General features: G+C 44.5%; 1 protein-coding gene across 2 annotated transcripts in view; it reads right to left on the minus strand.

Annotated features, from left to right (window-relative positions):
* Positions 1–18,128, minus strand: part of ABL1 (ABL proto-oncogene 1, non-receptor tyrosine kinase) — a 117,944-nt gene extending 99,816 nt beyond the window's left edge. The window contains exons 1-2 of one of the 2 annotated variants that reach the window (XM_061603683.1): positions 17,761–18,128; positions 15,808–17,046 (exon numbers count right to left, since the gene is read on the minus strand). In XM_061603683.1, the coding sequence (XP_061459667.1) occupies positions 15,808–15,943 (136 nt within the window). In that variant the 5' untranslated portion in view covers positions 15,944–17,046; positions 17,761–18,128. Of the gene's footprint in view, positions 1–15,807 lie in introns of both variants that reach the window. The other variant, XM_061603682.1, reaches the window with a different exon arrangement.
* Between the last annotated feature and the right edge of the window lie 3,937 nt (positions 18,129–22,065).

A 22,065-nucleotide genomic window follows, 5' to 3' on the forward strand; every position in this document is an offset into this window, starting at 1 on the left:
CACCCACCACCAAAGAGAGGCTCAGCTGTGAGGCAAATTGAGCAGGCACTACATGGGGTGCCTAAAATGGCAGCCCCCATGACATGGATGAAACATATTGCTTTAGAGGGAAATTGGCAAATCCCACTCTGTCCTCTGGATTGTGCACCTGTTTTGACAGCAGTCACCGCTAGTCCTTCAAGGGCTGTCAATCCAGCTCTTTTCACAAGTGCTAAATCCATGTAAATCAGTCATTTTTTTCTTTTCTTGTTTTTTATAAAAGACAGAAATTAGTCAAGCATAATTCCATGAAGTTATTTCATTTGTTTTTGCTCCTGTTCATTTATTCCAATCTGCTGCACCTTCCCGCAGTGAGGTTATTAGCTCTCTGCTAATGGCTGCCAGCACTCGTTTAATTCTTCTTAATGAATGTATGAGTGAGCAGTGGAGGCTATTATGGGGGGCTTAATAAAGGGCGGGAATGAATTTCCTAAAAATTTATTGCTACGTGCTGGTGCTTGAAGATAAAATAAATGGTAATTGCTTGGAACAGGACGGAAGATGATAAAACATCCCTAGACATGAGAGACATCCCTAGACCCCAAAACATGAAGCATCGTGAAGCTGGGAAACCAATAAGGAAAACTCAACATGGCTGCTTCTTCTGTGAGTTGTCATCTGGGGGAAAAAGTTACATAATTGATTACTCAGCAGTCTCAGCTGAAAATGGAATTAGAACCTGGTCTGTTCAAAAATCAGGTGAAGTCGTAAACAGTTACAGGCCTGTACCAATTAACAGAGCAGGTGGGGGACTGTGTGACCGAATACACCCTCATATCAAAAGCAAAAAGTATTAGGTTGTATTCAAGGTTAGCTCTGTTCAGAGTAGACCCACTGAAACTGATGGGCATGAGAAACTTAGGTGCATTAATTTCAGTGGGTCTACTTTGATTCAGTCTTACCCCCCTCTCATAATGCTAGAAACCAACAAGGTCATCCGAAGGAGCTGGATTGTGAGTTTCAGGAAAGACAAAAGGAAGGACTTCTTCACCCAGCACTTAACCTATGAAATTCACTCCCACAAGATGCAGAGATGGCCACCAACTTTGATGGCTTCAGAAGAGGACTGGACAAATTCACAGACGATAAGGCTATCCGCAGCTACCAGTCATGATGGTTATATGCTACCTTCAGGATCAGACCTGGTATGCCTCTAAATCAGGGGAGGGGAAACTCCTCTATGGATGGAGCAATTCCCCTATGAGGAACGGCTGCAGCATTGGGGGCTTTTTAGCTTAGCAAAAAGGCGAGTAGGAGGTGACATGACAGAAGTGTATAAAATTATGCATGGCGTGGGGAAAATGGACAGAGGAAACTTTTTCTCCTTCTTTCTCATAACACTAGAAACTCAAGTACACCCAATGAATGTGGGGAGATTCAGGAGAGACAAAAGGAAGGACTACTTCACACAGAGCATAGATAAACTATGGAATTCATTCCCATGGGAGGCACCTACTTGGATGGCTTTAAAACAGGATTAGAGAAAATCATGACTATCAATGTCTACTATGCTCTGCCTCCATAGATGCAAAGAAGATGGCCAAATGGACAGGATTTACCTAGTGAAGGCGCCAACTAATTTTTGTATTAGCTGGCTCCTCCGCTAGATACATCCTGTCCATTTGGGCATCTTCCTTATTACTTCCTGCCCAATTTTGCAGAAAAACCCACTGAGTACTGCATCAGGAGCAGGTTGTAAGTAATTGCTGGTGACGTGTGTTCCATTTTTCCAGACGTCCTTTAAAAAAATCAATCAATCAAGTGAATAGAGAGAAAGTGTCTTGTTGCAGAGCTTTTGAGCACCTGCCCTACATTAAGATGCTACAGTCACACTGCCATCCTCACAGTGAACTGCAGGTCACGTCTCAACAACTGAAAAGAAAACAAAGTGGAAATCAAAGACTCACCTTTTTATAATAGAAATCTGGCGGAAAAATACAGGCTTTCAAAAAGAGGCTTTTTAAAAACACAACTTCCCCCCCCCTCCAGCCTGTCTACGTCACTCTCTGACCTTTACCAAGAAAACACAATCAAACCATATAGATGAAGCAGGGAAACAACGTTGGTCAATATCCTTGGACCAAAAAGAGTAAACTTCATCATCACCAATCCCATATGCATTACAATTTCCTTCGTGTAAATTAAGCAGCAGGAAGATATACATCACAGGATCCAGGTTACTGCTAATACCTATTCCTAAAGAAGTCATTCTACAGGCAGTCTAAACCCAGACATGATAAGAAATGTGGGTATTCCAAGAATAAGGAATGCCTCAGGAACACACAGGAAGTTGCCTTAATGAGTCAGACCCATAGCTCTGTTTATACTAATCAGCTGTCGGTCTCTGAAGTTTCAGGCAGGAGGTCTCTTTCCAAGCACTACCTGGATACTCCAAGGATTGAACCAGGGACCTTCTGCATGCAAACCAGTTGCTCTGCCACTGAGACGTGGCCTTTCCCGGATCTTTCCATGCAACAGGCAGCTTTAGGGGAGTGTTGAGAGCATTCCAGGCTGGGCACGCAGCAGTGACCTCCAAAAGGCTGTGCCAGCAACCCCACAAGAGTCTCAGACTCTTCTGCAAAAGCTCCCTTTGTCGGACCATCCAATACTGCTGGAAACCCCAAAGCCATTAATCTACTAGATGTAGCTGGCATGCAAATCCTGGGCTCGGCCATGCACAGCTGGTGCTAAACCAACCCCAGCCAAAACACCACAGCGCAGACCCAGCCTCGGGCACAGTGGGAAACGCTCTTCTGACTGATCACCTGGCATCCCAAAAATTAAAGTTCCCTTTTTATCATCACCGCAGCTCTTCTCAAGCCCTCCTGTTTTTTTAACCACAAAAACCTGCCCTTTACCCAAAATGCAGCATGTTGCTCCACTTTGCCTGTGACTCACTGGCAGGCTCGGATGGTGATGCATCTTGTACAGCTAGATGTTTAAAAAACCAATGAGCGGTTGTGAAAGATGCATCATGCCAGGGGCATCAAAGGTCTGTAAACCCAACTAAAAAACTCTGCTTCCTAATTTGGAACTATTGAGCTCCTTAGCAGAAGCCCTTCAACTCTGGTATTCTTTTTCTTCAAAAAACATGATCAAGATTGAAAGTTCCTTGTTATTTCAAAAGATGTAATCCTGAGATGATAACTGCTATCTGCATGAGCTTGATCCATTAGGATGAATGGGGCACTGCCTCTCCAACCCCAATCTGCCACAGCCAGCTCCACCTGTCCACCTTTCTACTTCCAACCAGCCCAGGAGGTGCCACTGGGTGTCAGCTTCCTTCCCCTCACTCTCAGTGCTGACCTTGTCGAGCTCAGCAGGGAGGAGGATGGGTACAAAACTAGAATTAGTTGACTCCACCTGTCATTGGCTCTGGCTCCATCTATCATTGGCTCTGTTGCCTGTCATTGGCTCTAACTCTGCCTACCATTGGCCTCCCTGGCTTCCGCCCTACCAATGTCTACGAGTACCAACCACCACTGTTTTCAGTCATCTCTATTCTTTCAGCTGAGGGAGTATAACCATGAAATACTTAAAAGTATTTACATGGTGATTTAAGCACATTATATACATTATTCCATTAACATGTACAACAACCGTGTAAGGTAGACAGATGGGCCATAGCTCAGAGATCGAGCATGTCCTTTGTATACAGAAAGTCCTATGCTCAGTCCTTGTTATTTCTGGTTAGAAGGATCCAGCTGATAGCAGATGATGGGAAAGAGCCAAAGACTCTGTAAAACTGTTGCCAGTCAGAGTCAACAATATTGGGTTCAATGGACAAATAGTCTGACCTAGGAGACCTTTATGTTCCACTGTGAGTCCCAAGAGAACACCGCCCTTCCAGTCTTATCTTGACCTGTTTGTTTATCGGCCCTTTGGCCCTCCAGATGTTGTGAAAAGTTACAACTCCCATCATCCCTGGTTATTTGCCATGCTTGCATGATGCTGGGAACTGTCGTTCAGGAACATATGGAGGGCCAAAGGTACCCTACTCGTGATTTATTTATTTTATTTATCTGTATTTATTTAGAACATTTATACACCACTTTTCACTTCTGTGATGAACGATTAAAGCAGTTCACATATAAAATGTAACACAATGCAGTATAATCAATAAGATCCAATTATTAAAACCAAATCAGGGTGGATGGGAGGGAGCAAAGCTAATATCAGAACAGCAAAAATGGTCAGGAAAAGGTGTAGGCAAAGGAGTGTGTTTTTAATTTCAAGCAGCAGCTGCCTAACATGGGCAACCCATAACCAGAGTTCTCTGGGTGGCTTACTTAAAGTTGAAAGATTAAAGTACCAAATCCAAATCCATTAAAATACAAATGCAGCATAAAAAGCAGATTAGACAACAGAAATCTTTTTTTAAAAAAACTGCAAGACTCTCAAATAGCACAAGCAGATGTTTACAATGTCAAAGTTATACAACCCTGCAAAACCTTAAAAGTCTTCAAGCCTTTAAAAGTCATTTCCTACCCTTCTGATACTCAGTATGTAAGAATATAAATAGAGTCTGCCTACCGGATCAGACCAAATGCCCATCGTAAACCACAGAGGCCAACCGAATGCCTATGGAATGTAGATCATAGGAACTGAGCAAGCTGCCTTATACCGAGTCAGACCATTGGGTCTATCTCGCTCATTGTAGTCTACACTGACTGGCAGCGGCTCTCCTGGAGTTCAGGCAGGGGACATTCCCAGTTGTACTTGGGGTTGAACCTGGGACCTTCTGCATTCAGAGCAGATACTCTGCCGCTGAGCTATGGCCCTTCCCATGCCTGTGAGCAGGACCCGAGCGCAATAGCAGGGCCTGAGTCTCTCTACCAGGGATATGAATTTGGCCCAAATGATGTTATTTTGACCACACAGGAACTTAAAAAGTCTGCTCTAACAATACACAAAGTAGAACTAATGATGCTCACTTATCACTACTATTGTTTATTGCAATAAGGGGCGATTTAAAAACAAGGAAATAAGCAAGTTTAAAGCCTCAAAATTCTCACCTAGGATGAAAACATGACATTAACTATTTCTTACTTTCTAGAGGCTCCCCTTGAAGTTGTAGGTGCCATTAAAGAGTGCCTGCCTGTCACTCCGTTAGCAATTTGCCAGCCGAAATTCCTTCTGCTGCCTGGACTTTTGTAAAAAGGAAGTAATAAGGGCAACAGGCACAACAATCAGGGAAATGCTGAGAGTCAGCAGTAGCTGCCAAATTCCAGCCATTATTCTAATCTGGCCCGTGTTGTAGGTAGGACTATTATCTTGTGAAATGAAAAAGGCTGATAGGCAGGGTTGTCAAAGTTTCAAGATAGCTGCCATATACTGAGTCAGACCATTGATCTACCGAGCTCAAGATTATCTACACTGACTGGCAGCAGCTCTCCAGAGCGGCAGACAGAGGTCTTTCACGGCCCTACCTGGAGATGCCAAGAATTGCACCCGGGACCTTCTGCGGGCCAGACAGATGTTCTACCACTGAGTTATGGCTATTACTTAACCATAGGAATTTAGGAAGCTGGCCTTATACAGAGTCAGAAAACTGGCCCATCTAGCTCAGTACTGTCGACACCAACTGGCAGGGGATCGCTCCCAGGTTTCAGGAAGGGGGGTCAGAGATGTCAGGGGCTGAACCTGCAACTTTCTACATGCAAGGCAGATACTCAACCACTGAGCTACAATCCTTCCCCCAACAGCAACACTGCCATATTCTGTTTTACATGAACATGTGGCATTTCTCTGCTTGACTCGACCTGATCAATAAAATGGTCAGGTGTGATGGGAGTTGTAACCCAACAACATCCAGAAGGCCACAGGTTCTCCATCCCTGTTCTACAGAAAGCAGTCCTGCACTTGTGCACTCTTTACTCACCCTGCATACTTGTCACCAATAGGCAGGTTCATAAGTTCTTTCCCATCTTCACACGGTTTACGAAGCCAGAAACAAGTATCTGGCTTGTATGCTTCTCCCTCATACCATATGAAGTCTTTAGCATTTTACTCTCTCTTACATTAAACCAGAGTCCCTTGTTCCATCTGAACTGGGCAACTCTAGTTTAATGTTGGTTAACTAACCAGAATCTCCTGTTTTATTAGCTTGGTGAGATGAGATTAAACTAGTGTTCCCCAGTTCAGACATAACTGGGAACACTAGTGTAATGTAAGCTATAAATGAAGTGCTAAAACTGGCACAGGAAAGATTTTTTAACCATGCCTATTACTTACTTCCTGGTTTGATCAAGTCCATGGTTTATTGCTGCATCCAAACCAGAAACTATGGTTTGTACTAGCTCCCTAAACTTGAATTGCAAATCAGCTTTGTCTCCCTCACTCCTCATTCCCTTTCGTTCTCTGGAGACTGTGTGCTCTCCCGCTCCAGCACAGGAGCTTTACCTCCTCTAATACAACACAGTTACTATCGCTTTAAAAACAAATGAAAGTCAATTTGATTAAAAGTAGCAGCTCTCATAAGTCAATCTACAAAAAACTTGATGCTGTTGTAAAAGGGGGTTGGAGACAGATGGTTATTATTTTCTCTTGTTTCAAGTTTTAAAATAGCCCCTAATTAAGAAAGTTAAAACAGCCCCTAATTAGGTGGTGTCATGAGACGTATTCATCAAGACGACATTTCAAAAACAGCCAGGAAAAGAGGGAACTTAAGTACTCATTGTCGCACACGGCTTTAAATTTGAACAATTTAAATGCCACCCAGAACTGCAATTCTCAGATCACCACATTTTACATAGAGACAAGACAACACTGCAGAATATTCCCAATTTTCAAACACAAGCATATATATACACAAACACACAACTTCGATGGTCTTTTAAACACAAGATGAGATCAGTACTGACAAATGTAAAAGGGATGAATAAGGTTTATTTATAGGCTTCCAAAATAACAAGCAGCTTTTGAGAGGGGGCAGAAACGGGTTAGGTAAAAGTGTTTGCACTGAATTCTAGGGGTGTTTTTTTTCCTTCAAATTATTCTGAGGTTGTTTGTTTAAATGGAGAAAGATGTACTATAACTGATGGACCGGGAGAAGCTCAAGTGCCTGCCAACCTAAGATGCAGAAGGTCAATCAGTAAGAGCAGGTAACATCAAGAGAAATATCAGTCATCAGGAAGGCGTTTCAAAAATAGATAGAGCTTAAAACTCCATCATAAAGGTTGTCTCTATTCTTTTTTCGATGCCAAATTAAAACTTTTTTTCTTAATTTGCCCAGGCCTTTTTGGTTGGTGTTTTAAGGTGCTACCAAACATGCATTTATTATGGCATAGATGCTCCTCATACATGCATCCACATGACATTGATGGCATCAAAATACCAGCCTGTGAAAATGTTTGCATTAAATCTGATTTAATTTTTTTTAAAAAACCCTCCAAACTTGCCAACAACATATTTGCAATATCTCAATGATCCATTTGCAAATTAAGCCACCCATCTGGAAGAACCCTTGTTTACTTTGCTTTATTTTGTTCCACTTTGTTTTATGCTGAGCTTTTAACTACTGCTGTAATTTGTTATTGTCATTTTATAATCAGTCAATACCTTTATTACTTTATAACCCTTGTCATACTGTTCAGGTTCAAATACAGAGCACAAATAACACTACACTGATGATACAATGGGTTGTATCCAACGCTAGTCCTACTCAAGAGTAGACCCACTGAAATGAATAAACATGGCTAACATAAGTGCATTAATTTCAGTGGGTCTACTCTGAGTAAAACTTAGTTGTAATGACTCATTTTATCCAATTTAGCTAATACAGTCCATTTTGTAGTGTTTCCTGTATTACGAAGCTGTCTCACACGCTGCAAGAAACCATCTCACTAAGCCCTGCTCATGCCAACTTGCAGCAGCCTCTTTTTGATCCTTTGTTATGGGGAAGGGCTGTAGCTCAGTGGTTAGAGCATCCGCCTTGCATGCAGAAGGTCCTACGTGTAATCCCCTGGCGTCTCCAGGTAAGGTATGCTCTGGTAACCTCGAGATTGGACTACTGCAATGCACTCTACGTGGGGCTGCCTTTGAAGACAATTCAGAAAATACAGCTAATGCAAAACGCAGCAGCCAGACTGCTGACGAGGACCAGACGGTCCGCACACATAACACCTGTTCTGGCGCATTTGCACTGGCTACCTATTTGTTTCCGGGCTAGATTCAAAGTGCTAGTTTTGACTTATAAAGCCTTACACGGTGCGGGACCACAATACCTTGCGGAACGCCTCTCCCGCTATGAACCTACCCGCTCACTACGTTCAACATCTAAGGCCCTCCTCCGAGTCCCGTCCCATAGGGAAGCTCGGAGGGCTGTTACTAGATCCAGGGCCTTTTCAGTGGTGGCCCCCATATTATGGAACAGTCTCCCCGATGAGGTGCGCCTGGCGCCTACTCTTCTATCTTTTTGGCGCCAGGTTAAAACCTTTTTATTCTCCCAGGCATTTTAATGTTTAATGTTTATTGTTAAGTTAATTTTATTCCAAGTGGTTAAATGCTCAAGCTGTATGTTTTTAGTGATTTTACCTGATTTTTATTTTACTGTATTGTATTTTATTCCTTGCTGTGAACCACCCAGAGAGCCATAGGCTAAGGGCGGTATAGAAATGGAATGAAATAAATAATAAATAATAATAAATAAATAAGGCTGGGAAAGACTTGTCTCAAACCCTGGACAGCTGCTGTCAGTCAGCGTAGACAATACTGAGCTAGATGGGGCCGTTTAAGAACAGGATGGAACAGGATTAAGTATATGACTAAGACTATGATCCTATTAAACTGGAAACACCGGCAACTGAATCTGGGGCCTTCAGGAAACAACGCACATGCTATCATGTCACTAAGACTACGAGGCCCAAGAGCTACCGCGGCAACGTTGGAAGGCCCACGGGCTAGGCCACTTGGCCGGCCCGCTGGTTGCCGCCGCCCTGCTTTCACTTTGCCAGCTGTGGTGGCAGCGTCCTGGGCCAGGGCATGCAGACGGAGACCCCCAGCGTTAAGCTGCACTACTCCTGGCCTGAGCCGCAGGCCGTCGCCATTTCGGACTGGTGTACTGCCCTTGAAATAGCTGTAAGTTCAGGCGAGATGGAATGCCTTTCCTGGATATTTTTTCTTAATTAATGTTATTTGCTATTTAATTTAATTTTTTGTAAGAGCCAGTGTGGTGTAGTGGTTAAGGTGTTGGAGTACGACCTGGGAGACCAGGGTTCGAATCCCCACATAGCCATGAAGCTCACTGGGTGACCTTGGGCCAGTCACTGCCTTTCGGCCTCATGAAAACCCTATTCATAGGGAAGTCGGAATCGACTTGAAGGCAGTACATACACACACACTTCTTGTTGTATTTTTATACTTGTGTTTACTTTTTCTGTAAGCCGCCTTGAGGGCTGTTTGGCCGAAAGGCGGGGTATAAATAAACATTCACATAACATAACATTAACATAACTAAGCTATGGCCCATCCCCATGCACAAACTGCTTGATATCTAGTGGTCCCATTGATCTCTCTAGCTCAGAATTGTCTGCTTTGACCAGCAGTGGTTCTCCAGGGTCTGAGGTAGGGATTTTCCCCATCACCTGCTACCCAAAACCTCTGTTTGCTTGTTCGCTTGCTTGCAAAGAAAGAACAGGACAGCAGGGACTGAGCTTGGGACCTTCTGGACACAGGAAGCTGCCTTATGCCCAGTGGGGCCGGCCCATTACGGCAAATGGGGCACTGCCTCACCCAGCTCAGCCTGCCATCCACCAACGTCCATCTGCCACAACCAGCCCAGGGGCAGGCAGCACTGTCTGCCAGCTTGCTCCTCCAGAGTCTCAGAGTTGCCCTCATAGAACTCAGCAGGGAGGAGGAGGATGGGGGCAAAACTAGAATGAGTTGGCTCTGCCTGTCATTGGCTCTGGAGCCACCTACTCTTGGCCTCCCGGCCTTCCTCCCCAGCAGTCCGAATGGGCACTAGCCTCCACTGCTCACATCAGACGATTCGTCCATCAGTGCCAGTCGTATACACTCTGACTGGCAGCAGCCCTCCGGGGTCTCTCAAAGAGGGAAGGATCTTTCCTAGTAGCTGATACCCGATCCTTTTATTTAACTGACGATTCCAGGGACTGACTCTATGACTTCTTTATTATCATTATTTATTTATTTCATTTATATCCCACCCTTTCTCCACCCTTTCTTTTTTCAGCAAACAAAAACAACTAAAAACACTTTAAAACATCGTAAAAACAGACTCCAAAATATGTTAAAACACATAACTGTTAAAAACATATTAAAACAAAGCATATTTTAAAACATTTTTTAAAAAGCCTTCCCCATGTAAAACATGTCCTCGACCACTGAGTTAAGGTCCCTCCCAATACACACATGCAAAGCATACCTTCTGGACCTTCCCCTTAATACCTTAGTTCTTGGTTTACCATTCCTTAAAATATTCTCACTTTCCTTTCCTAAACGGCACGTTCCTCTCATTAAAGTGTTCCGGACTTGCCTAAAAAGCACAGAGGCTAAAGCGAGGTTGGGGGACCTTTGGCCCTCCACATGTTGCCAAACTACAACTCCCATCAGCCCCGGCCAGCATGGCCAACAGTCAAGGCTGACAGAAGCTGTAATCCAGCAGCATCTGGGGGAGCCAAAGGTTCCCCCGCGCCTGACGTAAAGGATCCAGCAAAGACATCAAGTGGCCATTAAAACCTATTGCAGGTTTTCCATTTTGGGGGGTGTGCGTTGTTTTTTAAAGAACAAATGGCAAGCAAAGCTTTACAACAAAAAAGGGGGGGAGAAATCTGCATATGCCTGTCCTGTGTCACGTCTTCAGTGACAGGTTGTAACTGTTCCGAGAGGAGCTAATGAAATCAGGAACACAACATGCTGCCCATTACTGGCTCATTAAACACACCAGTGTCACAAACATGGACCGTTTTTGGAAAGCGTGCAACCTTTGCCAGCGTAAAGGGGGAAATCTTGCTGGAAACTTGAACTGCCTCCAAGTTGAAACGACTGTCCTGCCCTCCTGGCATATTTCAAAGAGGAAAGGAAGAGCAACAATTGCTCTGGGAGACGATGAATTGCGAGGGCTCACACAAATACCAACAACTTCATCACCGCTCTCACTCATTCCTTTGGTTGCCAAGAACCGAACTGTTGTGGTTGTGGGGCTTTTGTTCTAACAACAAAACTGATGGGCAGAAGTTAAGCTGGAAGCATCTGCCATTAACAATTCAGGCAGGTACACTGATGCCCAAGCTCCATATACAATGAGCCCCTTCAGTCCTTTTTATTGAACATTCATCATGATTTGTGGTCATGATGGTATGAGCAGTTATACACAAGCGTGCTTTAAATAACATTTACACCTGCAAAGGTTTTGGGGCAGACATACTGTTTCGTTCCAATCAGTGCATGTCCCACAGTTTCCTGACAAAATCCTGCAACGTTTCATACCATAAAGGTTCCAGTTTATTCAATTTTTGTCTTGCCTTTGTTGTGCTGTAGCGCAAGAGTGCCCCCTCCAGATAGCAATAACGTGGTAACATCACAGAACAACTAATAAACTGGAATGATATGCAGTCACTAACGCACCATTATTGCATCAATGAGATGTTGCAGAGTAAACCGATTTTCTAGATCCATTTCAATCAGGGTTAAGGCCTGGTTTTGGCACAGAAACTGCGTTGGTTGCCCTGTAAGATGATCTCTGTCAGGAGAGAGACAGGGGGAGTGTAACTGCTAAGTTAAAACTGGTAAGTTGGGGGCGGGCGACACTGGTCTGCAATGGTTCCAGTCCTACTTGGACGGTCATTTTCAGAGGGTGGCACTTGAGAACTATTGTTCGGCCCTGTGGAACCCTCAGTGTGGGGTTCCACAGGGTTCAATGTTATCCGTCCATGCTTTTTAACATCTACATGAAACCGCTGGGTGGAGTCATGCAGAGCTTTGGGAGTCATTGTTAGCAATAAGCTGATGACATACAACTCTATTTCTCCTTGACATCTGTGGGTGTGGCAGTGGATGTGCTAGATCGATGCCGTGCCTCGGTAATGTACTGGATGGGAGCCAATAGACTGAAGCATAATCCAGACAAGACTGAGGTGCTGCTAATGGGGGGTTCCCTAGACTGGGTGTGGGACATGGCTGCTCTGGATGGGGTTACACTCCCTCTGAAGGAGCAGGTACGTAGCTCGGGGGTACTTCTGGATCCATTACTGTCGCTTGAGGCTCAGTGGCGCGGAGTGCCTTTCATCGACCTCAGCTGGTGGCCCAGCGGGACAGGATCAGCTTAACGCCAGGTTGCCCACGCAATGGTAACCTCTAACGTGGATTATGCAATGCGTTACACATGGCGCCGCCTTTGAAGACGGTTCGTAAATTGCAGCTGCTGCAGAATTCAGCAGCCAGGTTGTTAACTGGCATAGGATGGTCGGAACATATAACACCTATTCTGGCACAACTGCACTGGTTACCAGTTAGATTGCGGGCTCAACGCAAAGTGCTGATTTTGACCTATAAAGCCTTGTGTGGCTTAGGACCCCAAAACTTCAAGGACCACCTCTCCAGCATGAACCAACCCAGACCTTGCATCCTTCATCTGAGGCCCTTCTTTGTGTGGCCCTCCGAGGGAGGGTGGCAGCACAAGAATGGGCCGTTTCCATAGTGTCTCCCCAGTTGTGAAATGCTCTCTCTCCAGGGAGGTGTGCCTGGCACCAGCACTATCTACTTTTAGGTGCCAGGCAAAAAACTTCCTGTTTTACCCAGGCTTTTTGGCCCTTAATTTGAAGGGCTTTAGGTATCCAGGGCCTCTTTTAATGGGCAGGTCTTGCAAGACCGGTCTTTATTTGTACTGATTTGTTTTGAGGCTGTGTTGTGTTTGTTGTTTTAATAGATACGTTGTAATTGGTTTTAATCTTATTGTTGTAAGTCGCTTTGGGTTGCTTTGCAAGGAAAGAGACTAATAACAACAATTACTCTCGACAAAAAAAAAAATGCCAGGAGGGGCCCAACATTAATCACATTTAGTCGTTCCCCAGACATTCTCCTCTCTTTCTTTCCTAGGGAGAGTCCCAAGGACCAGATAGTGAGGGCTGCAGGACTGCATTCAGAACAACAGCCTGAAGTTCCCTCCCCTGTTCCATATCCCATACTGTGACAGTTTTTTCAGGCAATTCTTGCCACTCAAATTATGTACAGCCTCCTCCTGCCATCCTGTGGTCATCTCACAAAAGATTTCAGAAAGATGGATGGATGGATATGCCATTTGTAATTCCATTGGTCAGGTATCTGAGTACTTTTGCAAGGTACTTTTGAGTACAGTATTTTAATCATAATCTTCATCACCACGGGGAGGAGAGAATTCCCACCCAACAGCGCAAGGCGAAGGAGCTTCATGCAAGTTCTCAGGGCACTCTTAAGTCTCCTAACCATGGTTAGAAGTTCAGCCCACCCTGCGTATTCCTAGGCCTGTTACCAACAAAACCCTGGCTCTGCAATCAGGCTGCATCATCGCATTCACATATCCTATCAGGATATGGCACCGAGGAAGGCGCACAACCCCACATAAGCAAGTCCCCCTTGAAAGATTAGACCTTTATTGCTAGCCACTTCAGTGTCACTCTTAATATTGGGATGGCCCAGCTATGACCCCATGTATGTAATTCAAGGCTCAGCAGATTATGAAATGGAGTTGCAGGCAACAAATCCTATGGGTATAAAGTATGATTCTACATCTCAATTTCATTTCTACATGTCAATTTCATACAAGCTGTCTCCCATCTCTGCACCCTGGGGCAATTATATCTATTCTGACACTATGAGGACACTTTATATTCTGCTTAAGACAGACAGACACATAGCCACAGATGTAACAATGCCAACTCTTTTTGTGTGTGTTACTAATGAACCCTGGATTACTTCACTTTGTACTGCATACTACAAGCCTCTTAGGACAATGAGTTCATTCCTTTCAGCCGAGACAGACACGGATTCCACAGACTGTGGAGCAGAAACCTTGAACTCCGCCTTCAGCTACAACAAACATATGAGATCAGCAGTTTTCAAGAAAAGCAAAAAAAAGGAGATTTGTTCCTCCCTATGCTCTGTCCTGGCCAGAAACGTTCACCTGGGTTCAGCTTAGTTAAGGTCTGTAGAGGTAAATGATTTTTTTAAGAACTGGCAGAGCATTATTTTATAGGCACAGTGCATTATTTTTGGTGGACAGGACCCAGCATTCCCACAGGTATCTGGTTGGCCACTGTGAGAACAGGATGCTGGACTAGATAGGCCACTGGCCTGATCTGGCAGGGTCTTCTTAGTAATGGCAGACTAGCCTACCTGGAATACAACTAGTCCCTTATTACAAATCTCCTTTTGCAATGTGAAGCTACAGGGGAACATAGGATATGATCGAGGGCAGTGATTCCCACACCTTTTCCCCCTCGCCCCACTTGAAGATTGCTGAGGGTCTTGGCAGACCACTTAACGTCTTTTGCTGCCTGTCGTAGCAACTGTAATCCCATGGAATTCAAATAAACTAAGATACAATATAAGAAATCAACGAAGCGATAAACATACAATTAAAAATCAATATGAATACTCAATGCGATGAATGTGCCACCTCCTATCTTCAACCACAAATCCACAGACATGCCGCGAGCCACCTGAACGAAGCTCTCGGACTACTGGTGGTCCATGGACCACAGTTTGAGAACCACTGTTGTAGGGTGCAGTTTCTGTTCACACAAGGGCAACTGTAACACCAAAAAGGCTTAGTCATCAAATGAACTGAAAGCACATGCACCACTGTGTCTGCCAGTGCCTCTTATGGCACCTGTGAAAGATCTCAGAAAATAACCCCAATGTGTATCATGCCACACGGTCCACAGCACCCATTTTGTGACTGGCGCCCAAGGCACTGGGCTCCTGCTGGGAGGAAGGGCTGGATATAAATCAAATCATAAATAAAAATAAAAAGGCACTTCCTCAAAGTTCCAAATGTGCCCCTCGGCCCAAAAAATTGCAGACCCCTGTTTTAACTGTTTGTTAACCACCTTCAGAATAGAAATATGAGTTTCCCTACCCTAGCATTGGGAGTAAAAATACAATTGTGCAGGAAGTGTCTCCTCTCTCAGCCTATGACACAGAGACCCACAACATGAAAACACACAACTCAGTTTCAACAAAATCTCCACTGAAACTGGAATCTCAAATACCCCAATTACCCTAATGTCTAACGTGGTACATTGCATGCAAAAAGCAGACCTGTTAACTCTGGTTATCCTAAGATTTCAAACGTTGCTTGCTTCCATGCCAGTGTGGTGTAGTGGTTAGAGTGTCAGAGTAGGACCTGGTAGACCAGGGTTCAGATCCCTACTCAGTCATGAAGCTTGCTGGGTGACCTCAAGCCAGTCACAATCGCTCAGCCTAACCTACCTCACAGGGTTGTTGTGAGGATAAAATGGAGAGGGAGGAGGACCATGTACACCACATTGCACTCCTTGGAGGGAAGGTGGGATATAAATTTAACAAATAAACATTAAGACTTTGCTAGGTTTACAAACACTGGGTTGTATCCAACTAAATTCTACTCAGAGTAAACCCACTGAAATTAATGAACCCAAGTTAGCTACGTCCATTAATTTCAATGGGTCTGCTCTGAATGGGACAAACATTGGATGCAGCCTACAAATTAAAAATACTTAGCGTGAGTCAAGCCATTGTTCTTTGCATGGAAAAAGACATATAAAATCAGACACAGATGAAGCTTCTTACCATGTTCCAGAAAGACATTACAGTGAGGGCCTCCATGCCTGGATGTTTCTTTTTTCCCTGTGGCTTTGATAAAGTGCAGGGCAGGCAGACTCGGCCTCCGTTGGTCCCCAAGAACTTTTCCGGGCTGCTGACCCATAAAGTATCGAAATGCAGGTTGTCCCAACACAAGAAGACACAGACCTTCCAGATTGCCAAAGAGCTTCACGAGGAGATGAGTACCTTGGGGTGGATAATTCCAGACCCCAAGATCACTCAAGGCAGAAAGCTCAAACCAAGACGCAGAGCGCTGTTCATTTTGTCAGAACGCTAAATTAGAAGTTCCACTTAGCAGCTGCAAAAGCCATGAAACATTTTGCAGTGTTTTTTTTTAAGTAGAAGTTTAAAAGTCTCATCCTTGATCTTCCACTGGGTAATCCAGTACTAGTTCATCCTCTACCTTGAAACACACTGCAGGGAGAAGTTATCTTGCGGCAGATCAGTATCACAATCCTTTCTTTTTGCATAGCGCTCACTTGCCACAGGCCTAAAAACGGAAAGCATTTGGCTTCAAGTATTATTCAAACATCTGAAACAAAGATGCGTGGCAAGAGTCATTTCTCTTCCCCATCCCCAAAATAAAATAAAATACAAAAAAAGTTCAAAATGCCTGAGGCTCTGTAACAGGATTTTTTGGATAGCAACCTATTTCAGTGGAATTCAGTCTTATCCAAACTCACCTGCCCCATAGCAAAAGTCTCAGATTACCTTCCCCCACTGACACATCTCTGATGTTCCAGTGAAAGCAAGAGGGGGATCATTTTGAAGAGGAAAACATTAGAAGTCACGTGTGGCTTTAATACCCACGCTCCTGACCTGTTCTTTACTGGTCATATAAAGATACAGATGTCACCTGATGCGGGATATTCACAAGTCCTGCAGGCACTTTGTCCACATCCGCTCTCCAGCAGGGAGGTTTTTGCACAACAGCCAGATGTGATCGAAGTGAGCTGACCGAGCCTGGCTTCATCCCAGTTTGGCAGCTGGCAAGGTTTTTTCTTGGGATATTCCTTGGAAGGCAGATGCTTTGGATCAACTCCGGCCAAAAGTGACGGAAGGCAGGAAGGGCGCCCAGAACGCTCCATAAGAGTCCAGATTGTTTTGGGTGTTGCTGCTTTTAAAGACGGGGGGTGCAGAGACGACTCTAAAACAGCAGGAGCAGAGCCCCCAGATGCTCAAAATCTACGGGAAAGTTGGGACCACCTGAAGCCAAACATCAACAAGTGGAAAGACAGGAAGTTAGAGGGGCTTGCTTCCAACTGTTGTCAAGATAGAAAAGCAAAACAGGAAGGGAAGGAGGGAATCCTTGGAAAGAGAAAAACAGTCTGAAAAATGCCCAGAATGGAGAATGCAAAGGGGGCCTCTCAGGAAAGGGGGACTCTCCCCTTCACCCCCCAAGTGGTAGAGATGCAGAAAAAGATGACATTGAGGAATACAGACAGACTTCCTAGAGAGAGGGAAGGAGGAACAAAAATTCCTATTACTTTTTGGGGGGGCAGATAGTGAAATTAAAGCTTCTTTTGGTTAAGTGGAAATCAAAGTCCTGAAAGGGGAGACTGAAGAAGGGGGGGAAAGGGTGCCTGCACCTCAAGTTTATAAAAAAAGAGAAAATGAATTATTATTTTTGGGGGGGGGATTAAAGCTCCCTTGGGCTGGGTGTGGAATCAGAAAGAATAAATATGGGAAGTGAGAGAAATGCAGTTACTCCAAACATACATATTTAAAAAATGATGATAAAAAGGGGGGGGAGGAATTATCCCAAAGGTGGGAGAGATCTCGCCCATCAAGGGGAGCATACACAGAAAATGGGGTGGAGGAGAGAGAAAATGATTATTAGGATAAAGGGAGTAAGAGAGGAATTATCTGAAAGCTTCAAAGGTGGGAGCGAGAGGCTGAGGAGAGGCATACACTACGCACCCCACAGAAAATGCGGGGTGGGGGAGAGGACGAAAGTGAGGTTTCTCCAGTTGCGCGGACTGAGAGGAGGGAGCTCCGAGCAGGCCCGAGGAGACGGTGACGGGCGCAGCGCCCTGCGCTCGCTCCTCGCCTCGGCAGCCCCCCGACCCACGTCTCTCTCTCCCTCCTTCAGCCTCTCCCCCCACCCCGTCCCTCCGTCCCTCCTTGGGGGCCGCTGAGGCGGGGGAGCTGCCTGGTCCCGTCAGCGGGGCGAAGGCGGCAGCGGCGCCGGCCACCCGGCAGCCATGATGGGAAAGGAACCGGCCTCATTGTTGTTGCCGCCGCCGCCGCCTCCCTCCTCCGCGGCGAGGGGAGGAGCGCGCAGGGCCCGGCTGGAGGAAGGCGGAGGAGTGGGCGGTATTTGTATCTTCAGCATTTGCAGAAGCTGAGATAAGAGGCAAAATGAACAGTATTATTATTATTACTGCTAGGGGGAATGAGAAGGAGGCATTTCTCCCCATTTCTAGTTTCTAGCATTTGTAGAAGCTGAGATATTGAGCAAAATGTACAGGCAATTATTACCCAAAGCAACTTACAAAGTGTTACAAACATTAAAATCAAGTTTAAAAAAGAACAAAATTAAACCCTAATAACACATCCATAAGATACATATCTTCTTGTTGATACTCTCAATAAAACTCTTGAAAGGTTACTTAACTTTGCAGAAGGCATGGTGTTATTGCACGTTCTGCAAGACTTGTTATTGCAAACACAATATTAAGCAAGCTTAGGGGTTTCAAACCCTTTGGCTTTGTTTGCTAAACACAAGAAAAACAAACATGCTAAGTTGGATCGCTCTCTAGGGCATCCGAAAATGTTCCAGTGCAAACTGAAACGTTCCTGAGGCAAATTAGCCTAATTTGCAACATAGGAAAATTTTCCAATTCGAAATCTCCCAGGGGAAAAAAAAGAGTCCACGCCGTTGCTCATAACCTGCCAATCTGCAGCCTGAGTTGGGTCCCCCTATATGGAAACACACGAGGTTGCCAGTCAGACCATCTGTCCTAGGTGTCTACACTGGCTGGTGCTCATTCACCAGACCCTTGGGTGTTTCTCAGCTTTGCTGCCAGGAATCCTTTTGGCTGGACTTCTGCAGTGTGATTGTGAAGGCCGTTAACATTTAATTCCACCCTTAGAATGCCCCAAAACCAAATCACTCTGTCCGGGAAAGACACCCTTTCTTAAATTTTGGCGATCCGCTGCCAATCGCTGTAGACAACAGTTAAGAGGGCCGACTCAATATAAGACAGTTTCCTGCCTTTAAGGGAAAAGTTGTAGCTTACAGAGAAAGCACCCAACTTGGCGTGCAGAAGGTCCCGTATTCAATCCTCTGCATTGCTACAGAACTAGAAAAGAAAACATGTGGAGGTTTAATTTTTATTTATTTCTTACATTTACATTCCACTTTTCCTCCAAGAAATACGAGGTGGTGTACAAACACGGTTTTGCCCCTCCCAATTTTATCCTCACAAGAACCCTGTGAGGTAGGTTAAGCTGTGCGACTGGCTGGCCCCCAGATCACCCAGTGGGTTTCATAGTCAAGCGAGGATTTGAACCCTGGTCTCTCAGGTCCTAGCCTGACACTCTTCACATCACACTGTTGGTGAAGGTTACCATACATCATAATTAGTTTTATAGTTATAACCTACTCTTCTCCTAAAGGGTACCCAGCAAAGTCATAAAACCATATAATACAAATGAATAAAAGTGCAAAAGTACAACAGTTTCCAAAATCAATAACAAAGAATATAAAATACAGCCTACACTTAGAAACACCTATACAGCCGCAAGTGTAAATGATGGTACACATCTACAAGTCGCAGCAATAAAAGTAGGTGTTGCACATTAAAAGCCTGTCAAAATAAAACTGTTTGTCTTCATTTACCGGAGAAAGGCTTGTAAAAAGAGAGCCTTAATTTCAGTTGGGGGCGCATTCCACCACCACAGGAAAAAAAAGAGGGTACAGATGTGCATAATGCATGCATGTGCAAATTTATGTGGATAGATGCAAATTTAGAAATAATTACTGTAATTTGAATAGAAATGCAGTACATCTCACTATAGTGGAGAAGTGATCAGGAGACCTGTATGCATGCTCAGCTGTCTGTCTGGCTCCTGGTGATGAACCCCATAAAGACCCTGCTCTCCTACCCTATTATTTTCTTCTCCTTAAACCAGATTTGGACTAGGCAGCCTCCTGCAAAGAGAGAACTGTCCTCTGCCCCAAACATTTTCCACGGCCCCTTGAAAATTGCTGATGGTCTTGGTAGACCACTTAATGATTTTTCTGCCTCTTAGCAATTTTAATGCACTATGCTAGATGCTAGATGATTTTTAATTGCATTCTGATTGCTTCTGTCATTTCTTATATTGTATTTTGTTGCATTATCACTTGCATTCCCTAGAATTCAAAGTGTGATATGAGGGAAGAAATAAAAGACGCAATTAAAAATCAATATGAATATTTAGTGTGGACATGCCGCGGACCGCCTGAATGAAGCTTGCGGAATGTGGCTCAAGCAGTGATCCTTGGGTTGAAAGTCATGGGGTTAAAAGATTTATTTATTTATTTATTTATTTCATTTATATACCGCCCCATAGCCGAAGCTCTCTGGGCAGTTTACAGCAATTAAAAACATTAAAAACAAATAGACACATTTTAAAACACACACACAAAATTTAAGTACACAATTAAAAAAAATTAAAAACAATTTAAAAACACATGCTAAAATGCCTGGGAGAAGAGGAAAGTCTTGACCTGGCGCCAAAAAGATAACAGATGTGTCTGTTTTCTTTTTTAAATTGGGAGGATGTGGATGTCTCATAATAAAGCTATCATCTACTGAACTTCAGGGAATTGTAGCTCAACAGATCTGGTTATATTCTCTCCTCTATTAAAGGTCTCAGCAGCAGTAGTGCCCATTGGGACTGGTGGGGCTGTCAGAATAATGGTTTTTTTAAAAAAATCTCTGGTGTGTTGTAAATGTTATATTACAAAACTGTACATTTAAATTTTAGAATTTTTAAATGTAAGCAGCTTCGAGACAAAATGTAGTAAGCAACAAATAAATACAATAAATAGTAAGGCAGGCAGGGGCTGGCTGAGTTTGGTGGGGCAACACCGCAGTCACTCTAACGGACCAGCCTCCACTGTTGTTCAGTAATGATGCTACTGCAGGGGCCCCAGTGTGCCTGGGGTTCCACCCCACAGCTTCCCAAGTACAATTGTTAATCCAGCCCTGTTTGCCACCTGCATGGAGACGAGTTCTTCCAAAACCGAGAGTCCAGAATAAGACATTCTGTAAGTGCCAACACATGTCCTCTGTCTTTATTAGCGCAGGCAGGTAGCACGCATAACCTGACACTAAAGCAGCCCCAGAGCCCAATAAACGTGACAATAAAATGCACACCAGTTGATTTATTGAACTTCTCATGCTGCCATGTGCCAAGAGTGGAAAAGAAAACCGGTGGCTTCACAAGCAAGCCGCCGTGGCATCCTGGAGGACCAAAAAGCTCTCACGCGCGTGTGTGTTTGAAATGAGCAGTAAACAGGCTGATAAACCAGGGACTTTTCCACACTGCTGCTTCATAAATGTTTTCCCTTACATCCATATGACTTTGGGGACAATTTCTTTCATTTGTTCTCCTTTTTCTGTGTGTGTGGCTAAACAAAAACACAGAGAGATGTGTGGCTGGGGAAAAGCCGGCGCAAGGATAAGCAGAGCTCCTGTCATGAGGCAATTAGCACAGAAAAGCAAAAGCGAGGAGAGTCACGAGGCAATTAGTACAGAATGCCTGTGTTTTTTCCTTCCAGAACAGCGTCAGACTACAGCTCTGCCTGTCCAGGACAGCAGTCCCCAGACTCAAGCACTGCAATCGGATCTTCCCAATATTATGCATGCCCTTGCAACCGCCAGATTGGACTACTGTAACACATACCACGTGGCGCTGCCCTTGATGTGTTTGTAAACTGTAATTAGTAGCTCAGGTGGCTGAAGGGTGCCAGGTGCTTTGTTTCCATTTTCTCCAACACATGTCCTCGCTGCCAGCAGCATCTTTTCAGGCTCAAGTCAAGGTGCGGGTGTTAACCTTTAAAGCTCTTAAATGCCTTGGGACCTGGATATCTTAAGGACCACCTTTGCCCATACATTCCTCCATGCATGCTCTAGGTTCTCACATGCTCTAGGGTCCTGGCTCCAACGCCCTCACCCTTTTGGCTTTAATCAAGGTATAGGAAAATACCTCAGGTTGCACCCAGACACCACA

The sequence above is a fragment of the Rhineura floridana genome, chromosome 20, assembly GCF_030035675.1.
Source record: "Rhineura floridana isolate rRhiFlo1 chromosome 20, rRhiFlo1.hap2, whole genome shotgun sequence".
Classification (NCBI taxonomy): Eukaryota; Metazoa; Chordata; class Lepidosauria; order Squamata; family Rhineuridae; genus Rhineura; species Rhineura floridana.